The following is a 10825-nucleotide window of genomic DNA, read 5'->3' as shown; positions in this document are numbered from 1 at the left end:
ACAGGGGATCCACTGATTGTCTTAAAGCATCAGCTGAATGCTCTGAGCCAATTAGAGGTGCTCTTCCCCTCCTTCGGCAGTCCCTGTTTCCTCTAACAGAATTTAGGCCACCAGATGTCGGATTGCACTCTTTGGGCTTGCACCGTTTGAAACACAAAGATAATACATTAAGTTGTTGATAGCCAAAGAAAAGACTGTCCTTTTAAACAAGCAAAATGTTTAGTGCACTTTAATTACAAGACTTTTGTTAATTTGGACATAGACAGAAAATTGGGAGATTTAATGCGTCAAAGATTTTCGGCCTTTTAACATTCTTCGAAGGATAACTTCTATTCCACCTCTTGTGCTTATTCTTTTCAGCCACCCATGAGTTCTCTTGCGCTTCAGGAATTTAGGCTGGTACTCCATTCCTCTCTTCTTAAAACGAACTTGCTGCAAGTGCCAATGCGAGGGCATATTGCGAGTTAGTATTCCATGACCGGCTGCTAGAGAGGAGGATGGGGCCTGTAGCTGGTTGAACCCCTGTGAAAAATTAGCAAATGTCCGCTGATGTGCACAAACAGGGTTTACCAGTGGCTTTGTCAAGAATAACCTTTTGAAGACAAAGCACATTTTAAAATTACATTAATGACAATGTTTACAATTCTCATTTATTTTTTAAGTTCATTTATAAGTTTTTGAAAATACAAAGGGAGACAAAAAAAGCATCAGAGTTATAGATAAAATGCAACCAGGTATCATAGTTCTATAAGTGACAATCAGCAGGGAAATGTAATTTCCCCAATCTCACGTAGAATTGCTTATACATTACCCTAAACATTCCCATTAGAAAAAATCAAGTAATTTGAATGCTAAAATGTTATAAAATGTTTATTTCTACATTCTTCCCATGTACATGAAGCAACACGTGTATAGGATATAAATTCAGTCTTTAAAGTTTTACAAAGACACATTTAGGACAAACAAGAAGGAAGTTATTCCAGAGTGTGTATGTGAAATCTACATGTGTGAAATGGCCCTTTGGTACCGTAATGTATAATACAATTCTTCTGTTTGCTAAAAAGGCTATTCCAAGCACCATGACACTTCAATGATTTAAAGTTGTCTACAGTGCCCGGAATTCACTCTGTGCTGCAGCCTGCTCCACCTACGGGAACATCATCCTAAAGGCATCATTTACTTGGCTTCTGATCCAATCCAATGCTTCTCACAAAGAAACACTGGAGACGAGAATCAAATCAAATGATTCTCACCGGGAAGCACTGATGCTTCCCTGTAATCAGCATTTAAAGACATTCTACATCCAACATCACATAACAGAGTCAAACTCAGTCGTTGTGACAGAAGCACACTCTAATTGCTGTCAGGACAACAGCCACTAGAGGTGTGTTTAGCCCTGCAACCAAAACACATCTACTAAACAGCAATGTGTAAAATGACAGGGCTAAAACGACAAAGGCACTGCACTCAGACCACTTCATTGACGTAGTCTGGGTGCCTTTAGCATTCCTTTAAAGTGAACACATGTCAAGTTCTGCTTTAATTTAAACATTAGTTTTATACCTCACCAATGTCAGGCCACGACAGAACTAATATTTAGTTATATGGTGGGGAATCACAAGGTACACTATCTCAGCTAATACCATATAACCATGAATGTGCTAATTTTCTGCATTATTCTGGGCTCCATGCAAGACACCCACTGAGGACCTTGTGGGTACAAGTACAATTCATGACAGAGTAATGCACCATATAAATACATTTAGTCCTGTGAGGTATTATGTGATGACCTCATAACTTCAGTATACATTATAGACAAACATTAAAACCCAGCAATTACTTTTGGAGATGGAGGTAGAAAGTAGAAGTAATGAGCCAGGAATAGAGAGTAGTAAAATCAGAAATATTACATGTAGAACACATTTTTTCATAAATGATATTGCGGATCGAGTACAATGACAGCAGTGACCTTTAACGATAGGGTGCTGAACCTTGTCCTTTAGAATTCTGGAACACACTCCATGTGGGTTATAGAATTCTATCTTCCACAGTCACCATGGACACCCGGCCTGTAAGGTGATAATTGCACATCATGTCCCCGATCTGACACCATACTCTACCTGCTCAGGGCTCCCAGGAGCGCCATGCTGCTCGGCTGCTTGATTACTTCCGGCTGCGCGCCTCCCCCATAGGCTGATCTACGTCTCGATCGCGAGGCTGCTTGTGGTGGCTGACGGGAGATGTAGTTTTAATAGAGCAGACCTGTGTTATTCTCCATGATTATGTAATCTGCTGTCATTTTCATTTCCATTGCTTGTTAAGCATATTAAAAAATGATGACAGCTGTTGTTGTGATCTTCAGCCAAGTCAGACTTATTATTTGGCTGAGCATCATGGGTAAGGAAGTAAACCCCCACTAGCTGGATTGCTGAATATATTACAGTACGAATTTAACAGAGTGTCATGTTGGGGGCTGCATCTCTAAACTTCACCAGCTGCCACTGTTATCTACTTATGTATGTATATCTATCTATCTATCTATCATACGACTGTATGTCCATCACTTTCAATATACATATGTATATATATATATATAGATAGATCCGTTCTCCTTATAAAAGCTTGTTTATTTAGAAGCGGATTGTTCCTTATTCCGTTTTACAAGATGTGTGCAAAATCATGCACTTTCATGACATAACTAGATTGTCAATGGGTTCCTCATGTAACACATCCTGTAAGTACACATGTCTTTGAGGACACTACTGCACTGAGTCATATTTCAGTGTACACTGTGTCACATTGCACTGTACAAGTTTGTAAACATGTACAGATGATGAATAAGAATTCTAGCCAAGCAAAACCCAGCACTCTGTGTTGTTTCTCTAGTAAATGATGCAAAACTAGTGCACCATTCAAAATAATCAGATTGTCTATAGAAATTATGTTTTTGAACTTTTTATTTAGTAAACTGTGAGGAATTGTTCTACACTGAGCAGATAATTTTAATATCAGTTTTAAATGTTCTGCATTTAACGCCCCTGCCCCACAATAACGTAATATCAAGGAAGTTTTTATGGGGGTTGGAATACAATTTTACGGTGTTAAACCATTTTCAAACGGTTTAATCCAGAAGTCGTTTCCCTAGGATGCCCGTTTGCACACCCTCTTCTGTCCTCCTCGCAGCCACCGTACTTCTAAGGAAGGATTAGCAGTGCTGATGACCGGCTGAGAGGATCAGTTGCCAGTTGGCGCTCAAACCAATGCTTCCTTATCAGTATGGTAGCTTGAGAAAAAGAGAGGAAACAATGTGGATAGGCACCTGGACACAACTTCAGGCAGGGTTAAACTGTTTGAAAATGGCTTAACACTGTGACGTAAAAGGGTGCCAATGGACTCCTGCTCCCTTAACAGCTTTACAGAGATGGAGCTGTTTTGGAGGGCAAAGTGTCCCTTTAAATAATTTATTCAACTCTTTTTTTCAAAAGTGGTGATTTAGTCCAGATTGTGCTTGTAAATGGAAACCAGTTGGAACATCTGGGACTTTATTCCCTAAATAGTAAACTGAATTGAATTAAACGTTTACTGAAAGCATCATAAACACTGTAACACATAACCGGCTATAGTGCTTATGATGTGAGTACTCTGACCCCGTTCCCTGGGTGACGTTAAATTGGCTTCTGCAGAGCTGCAGAAGCTGGATGCTGATCCTGCCAGTCACGGCTCAAAATTTCCACTTGCCATTTCTGAGTGAAAATTTAGCCCCGGTGAGTAAAAATTCACAATGGCTTGCAGTGGCAAGTAACTGATTAGTAGCATAGGACATACAATTTTGAACCTTGCCACTGGCCATTCATTGGCTGAGTATGTCCGCTGACAGCTCTAAGCCAGTGAATGATTCTCTATGCACAGAATTGACATGAGGCAACCCGGAATCCATGTTCTGGTCTGGCTAATGACGTACTAATGAGGCTGCCAAAAAGAGCAAAAAACAGGACACGCCAAAAAAATTTAATAAAACTAAAGTAGGTTAAAAAAAAACACTTTCAAACAGATAAAAGATAAATAAAACCAGGTAATTTTATTACATGGACAAAAACATAGGGTTCAGATATGAAAACAGTCCCTAAACAGTATTCTCTAAAGTCTAAAATTTTCATGCAGTGGTTTTGGTAAAGGCTTTGTTTTTTTTGGCAACATGTAAAAGAGAACAAGAAAGAAGCCAATAGTGCAATATGCCAGTACAGTGAGGTGCACACAATATGTAATATCACAAATGGCAACTCACGTGTAGTGTAGCTTAAATCAGCTCCAGATAAAACAGCATACAGTGGTATAAATCCCCACTTATAGGATATCTCCTTGATGTTGTCCCACAACAAAATGGTAATATGATACACCACATAAAAAAAGGAAAAACGACAATAGTGTTCTCAGTATTATTTAGATATAAAGGAAATGGTTGAAAACTTACATTCTGGAGAGCAAACACAAATGCTCTGTGTATGAGGAGTAGGTGGTATAATCTCCACCTTGGATACTATAGTGGGTGTCTGCCAATGTCACCAATGATAGGAACAGGATGCCAGGTAGAAACCAAACTAAAAAGGTAAAATGACTAAAAAGTATGTGGCAAAAACTCAAAATAGAGGTAGTCAAACAATACTATAGTACAAAAACAAAAACCAAAAAAACACTTTAAAATCCACAACACGTTTTACCTTCTGGGGCTTTATCAAGTGCCCAATTGTCCACCCCCGCACTGTTTAATTTTTAAGAGCCCCAACTACCCACGGACTGGGGTTGGAGGGAAACACTAGGTCTTCCCCCCATAATATTATAATTAGAACCTCTATCCAGTGCTGCCCATCAGTATAAGCTAGGGGGAGGACACTAGGTGTCCCACCCTTATTTTATAATAGCTCACACTCTTTCACCATGGACTGGGGCATTAATTCTAATGTTCCCCTTCCTGTTATACCACTGGCCCAATCCCCATAGGATGAGACATATGTAACGACTGGGCAGCAATTGCTTCGAGCATCCAGGTGAGTTATCAATCTATTACACATTGAAGATTTATGTGTAGTGGAGCTTTGTCAGAGCCTTAGATATGTCTGGGATGTAATAGAATGTTCAAGCAGTTATTGCAGCATTTATCCTTATGACATCACAGAATGATATCTCTATGATTTCATAACTAAGGATCAATGATCAAGAGGTTTTTAGGACATTTTTATAATCAAAATAAAAGATGTCTTCACAATAAATATGTATTTCGATATCGATCTAAAAGGAAATGTCATAATCTCCTATCCAGTATCCTCTCCTGTATCTCTTCGCGTCCTATCTCCACTCATACAGTTATTCCACTTTAACTCATGTAATAATTCTCCTGTCATTATCTTTAAAAGGTATATATTCAATAAACAGAAAATCTATGGTAAATTTAAGTGACAAAAAAAAAAACTAACTGCAATTCACTACATAAAAGATCTATGTGTCGGAGGGGGCGTGGTCTGACTGCCGACAGAGATGGCCGCCTAAAGCCGGAGCTCCGCACCAGAGGCTCTTAAACTAGCACTATAATCAGCACCAACCTGATCCAAACTCGTCCAGACTCAGCCCCAGCGAACCCTAAGCTGCCAGCCCGCACCGATCGCGGATGTCCAGCCGCAAACTCGCCAAAAAGGGCCAAAAGGAAGCGCCATCAGTGGCGGAGATGTTCACGGCCCAGAGACCGTCGCCACGTGGCACTGCTGCCGACACGGGCCCCAGTGAAACACACCAGCCTGAAGCAGCCTCCACCGCCGCACTAACAGCCCCAGAGGCCTCTTCCCGCGCCATCCTTAAATCGCTGGCGGAGGTAAAAGGATATCTCGCAGCTGAAATTAGCCGCACAGCGGCGGAAGTGAAGGCAGAGATTGCCGCCATTGGGGCCCGCACAACCGAAACGAAGCGCAGAGTAGCCCAGATGGTCACTGCACAGAACGACACCGCTAAGGCCACCAACACCCTCCAGCAAAAAATCACTGACCTAGAGATCGAATTGGAGGATATATCTAACCGGTCAAGACGCAATAATTTACGTGTCAGAGGCCTAACAGAAACTGTGAGGGACGAAGACCTAGAACAGGTACTATTACAAACTTTCCAACAGCACCTGCCTAACATACCGGATCACCTCTGGCTGATTGACAGAGCACATAGAGCCCTCAGGGCCAAAGGCCCGAAGTCCAGTCCGCCAAGGGACGTCATTGTAAGATGGCATTATTTCCAGACAAAGGAAGCCATACTTAAACAGAGCAGAGCAAAACCGTTCCAGCATGAAGACGCCGAACTGCAACTGTACCAAGACATCGCTCCTGCAACCCTCCTCAGAAGGCGGGCATGGAAACCAGTTACAGATCTACTGCGCCAGAAGGGGATCAGATTCGCCTGGGGGTACCCATTCAAGATCATCGTCTTCCATGGGCCCTCACCATCCATACTGCTACCTTCTACAAACGTCCGAGATTTTCTAAAAGACCTGGATATACTGCTCCCAGAGGATCTGCAACTCCCGGTGACGGGCACCACGGACCTGCCACCATTGCCCGCTAGCTGGGAAGATCGCGACTCCCAATTGGACTGAGTGATCGGACTGTAGCAACCCAGTAATGTATTAACTGACTCTGAACTTGCACACGCATTATAGCAGCCGTTTTATTAAATGCAATATAATCGCTCACGGTTAGAGCATGTTAAAGGGGTTTTGAGGTCACATTTCGGCCTCAGGGGTTGAGGCTGAAGCAGGGAGTGTGTGGGAGGGTGACATGTGGGGTCCACTGACCAAAGAAACATGGGTAGGAGGGGGCGACGAACGGGCCCCAGGCACTACGTTACCACACACTATGATAGGTCATAAATGGGACAAGAAGGGGGGGGGGGTACGAAGCAACAGGGAAAAAAATAATAATAATAATAATAATGGAAAAAAACATAAAAAACAAAAAATTGAAAAACAATAATAATAACTGAAATTAAAACAAACTGCATTTATGGGATGGAGGGAAATGCAAGCCTACAGGGAATAATGGGGCGGGAAGGCAGGATGGTGTCCAGTAACTGCAATCGACCGCTGTCCGAAGAGCGGGAATTTCGGGTCAGGTGACCTGGTGCTCCCGCCTAAATTGGAGACAGGAACGTAGGGCTAAGTGAAAGGAATAGACGTTACCAAACGATACAAGGGTGCCACATCCCCACCCCCATACTGCACGACCGCACTCTCCCGGAGGGAAGGAATCAGGATCCCTGTTAGCCGCAACATAGCAGGAAAACCATGGGTGGTGTACATAACCCGAACCTGGGGGACTTCTGAACCCGCACAAGGCAGCACAGTCCCTGACGCCACCCCTCCACCACAATACATAAGCGGTTTACTCCACGCTTCAACTGGGGTATCCCCCCCCCCCCCTCCCCTAACCTAATCTCCTGGTCAGACCACGCAGATATAGAAATAACCCTTAAAACTGCTGGCACACGCACACCCTGGAAGTGGAGAATGAACCCCTCCCTTCTTAAGAACCTGCAGGTCCAAGAGAGTGTTAGACGCGAACTAACACAATATTTCCAAGCCAACGACACCCCGGACATGATGTAGATTAATTTAGAAATAAACAAATATGTTTAAATGTCTATCTGTTCCTGTCCAAATCTGAGATGATTAAATTGCGTATACGCAGAAGTAAGCTCACACTGACACATGGAGTTCAGGTTAAAAGCACTTCAGAAAATTTAATGCAATCTGGCTGGAAAACAGTTATGCAGATCTTTTTAAAGGCAAAATGACATCATCATTGAATATCAGATAATAACAAATAAACATCATTAATTGGATTAAATGTTATGTGACTATATCAGTGTCCACCCATCAATATTATTAATTGGATCAAAAACTAAGTGGTTAGCTTCGTGTCCACCCACCAAGAGGTGGTATTATTTTGGACACGGGTGGGGACAAGGGGGTCTTGAGCGTCATTTTACACGGTCGGTGATGTCAGATCTCGTGGTCAGGTGCAAGGTCTCTTATGAATAGAACATTTCATTACTACAGTGTTCTCATGGCCTTCAATTTATACTATGTTGCGAGTTAGGGGAAATTCAGCAGTTCCTGGGTTAGTCATATCTTTATGGAAAAATACAGTCTTTGTCTATTGTGTTAGATGTGCTGAGCAATTCTGTCATGTAATGTAGTTTTCATATGGAGAAGTCAGGTTATGAGGACAAAATGGAGGATTTGTCACAGCATCAGGTTAAAATGGAGTTAGTGCAATAATTCAATACAAGTACAATAAAGATTTTTTCAATAATTCTACATCAGTCCCCCCTATGAAATGTTAATATTCTAAGAGATAAACTTTATTAGTTAGTTTCAGAAGACAGGTTAGCCCAAAGGCACAAAACCCTATGAAGTAACGGTTCTTAAAGTCTTCTTAGTTCTTCAGAGGGACATCATAAATAGACAAGCTTACATTACCATATGGACCTGTGTTATCTGGAATATAGGCACAACAAGTCATGGTGACAGGTAAACGTTGTTGGTTGCAATAGATATAATAAATGCAAATCAAAATATTATTATTATTATTAGCAGTGACGGTTTGGGAAAATGGACTCAAACTTTCCCTTTACTGCAAAATCTGGTACCCCCCTTGGCTCACCTATGGCATCAATATATATATATATATATATCAAACTTTCCCTTTAGAGGGGTGCTCCTTTTTATGTTCTGAAGCATGAATGTGGTGTGTCAAGAGTACTTTGTCATGTATTATGTGTATTGACATAATAACCTTGGCTAGGGTGTAGTATTAAACCTGTCCCACGCTACATCAGCGTAGGTGGACTCGGATCATTTAGTCAATATTAATATCACCTCAAACTCAGGATGGGCAAATAATCCTGAGGAAGCTTGGCGTTTGGATCTCTTTAGCTTCACGAGGTCTCCTTTTGGGGTCCTCGGCTTTCCATCGAGGGCAAGTGGTCAGGCATTATTATGGCCATCAAACACCTACTTGTTGGTATCTTTTTTTCTTTAGAGTCAAAAGTGTGTCAAAATAAACAAATGTTACTTCTCATGTTGCAGAGAGAGAGAGAGTCTTGAATCTGGAACAATGAATCCACTGAGTGATCTCTGCAACTTTCACAATGCACTATTGGGTATATGGTCTTGGTTGTCACATTGATGACCGGCTAGGCTTCTGGCCATCCTGACAAAATGTCTATTATAACTAGTGCATATTTGACCCAGTAGCTCTTTGTCACCTGGATTCCTGAAAGGGATATTGAGAGTTAGCTAGGTGCTTAGGAGTATTTAGAGATCAAAGAGTTCATGAGGGTCTTGGATAGGTATAAAGTTCCATGGGCTCACTGCCCAGTACATGTTTTTGGGTAAACAGAGCTTGAGAGCGTTGGAGTACAGCCCGTCTTCAAGGGTTGCCCCTTTCTGTTTTTCCAGCTTTGTATTTCTTCAGGGTCAGTAGCTGTTTGTCATTCTTGCAGAAGCTTGAGATCTGTAGGTAGGATCTACATGGTGAGTATAGAAGTTTCTTTAGCGGACACCATTCTGTCCACTTCCCTTGGTGCACTTGTGGCTTGGTTGGCAGCTTTTAGTCAGCTGAGTGGTGCTTCTTATCTTCCAGATTGATCCAAAATAATGTGCTGCACCCAGGGCATATCTTGAGTCAGTGTAGATATTGGCATGTCTTCCTTCATGCATTTTGTATGCCACTGAGAAGGCTGTCAATTCAGCGTCTTGAGCAGATGTGAGTGAGGAAAGTGAAGGTGCTTGACGTACCTGATCTTCTGTAGCAACAGCAAATCCAGTATGGTACCTTTCCTCATTATCCGCAAACAGAGTGGAGTCAGGATCTGGTAAAGCTACTGCATGCTCTGTTGAAAGGTGTCTTGTTTCTTCTTTCATCTGTTCAAAGCAACCACGAGGAGCAGTAGAAGAGGTTTCCTCACCTATTTCTGTGTGAGATTGGGGGGTATTTGTCTTTCTATTTACAGTTCTCTTGCTGACCCCCCTCTGTAGAGAGTTGTAAATTGATTGTTAGTGTTTCATGTGTTCCTTTCATGAGATTTCTGGGGGCTTAGTGAAGAAAAAACATGAGGGACAGCCACCTCCCTTACAGGTGTCTTACTTCCATGGGAATCTGGGTCAGGACCGCACTATTTCCTTGAGAGTGCCCAAAACAGTTCTTTCATGTCTGAATAATTTTAATTTTTCGTTAGTGTGGTATTCCCCCCTGGGAAGTGGCGGAAGAGTGGCCAGAGCAACCTTTCTTCAAAATATAATGTTGTCAGGTAGAGGCAGAGTTGTCTATGAGCGGAGGAAATTGGTAAGGAATAAGAAGGGAGGAAGCATATAAAGGATATAGATATGGTGGTGGGGAGATGGAAGAATGAGTAGTGGATAGAGTGAGAGGGAAGAAGGTGGAGTAGGAGGAGGAGAAGGCGGAGTAGAGGGAGGAGTAGGAGGAGGAGAAGGAGGAATAGAGGAGAAGTAGGAGGAGAGAGGAGAAGGTGGAGTAGAAGGAGAAAGTGGAGTAGAGGGAGGAGTAGGAGGAGGAGAAGGAGAAATAGAGGGAGGAGTAGGAAGAGGAGGGAGGAGTAAGAGCAGGAGGAAGGGGTAGGGGGGGTAGAGGAGAAGGAGGAGGAAAGAGGAGAAGGTGGAGTAGAGGAAGGAGTAGGAGGAGAAAGTGGAGTAGAGGGAGGAGTAGGAAGAGGAGGGAGGAGTAAGAGCAGGAAGAAGGAGTAGGAGGAGGAGAAGGTGGAGTAGAGG

At 42.4% G+C, this 10825-nt stretch overlaps 1 protein-coding gene across 1 annotated transcript; it reads right to left on the bottom strand.

The window, feature by feature from the left end:
- Positions 1 to 214: 214 nt before the first annotated feature.
- On the bottom strand, positions 215 to 2217 carry MRPL34 (mitochondrial ribosomal protein L34). The gene is made up of 2 exons (XM_063457291.1): positions 2121 to 2217; positions 215 to 592 (listed from the first exon to the last, which is right to left on the bottom strand). Exons 1-2 carry the CDS (start codon positions 2144 to 2146, stop codon positions 280 to 282), a joined length of 339 nt encoding a protein of 112 aa, XP_063313361.1. The 5' UTR covers positions 2147 to 2217; the 3' UTR covers positions 215 to 279.
- Positions 2218 to 10825: the final 8608 nt, after the last annotated feature.

The sequence above is a fragment of the Pelobates fuscus genome, chromosome 5 (genome assembly GCF_036172605.1).
Source record: "Pelobates fuscus isolate aPelFus1 chromosome 5, aPelFus1.pri, whole genome shotgun sequence".
Classification (NCBI taxonomy): Eukaryota; Metazoa; Chordata; class Amphibia; order Anura; family Pelobatidae; genus Pelobates; species Pelobates fuscus.
Note: the sequence above shows the minus strand (reverse complement) of the source record. Positions and strands in the feature narration are given on the sequence as shown.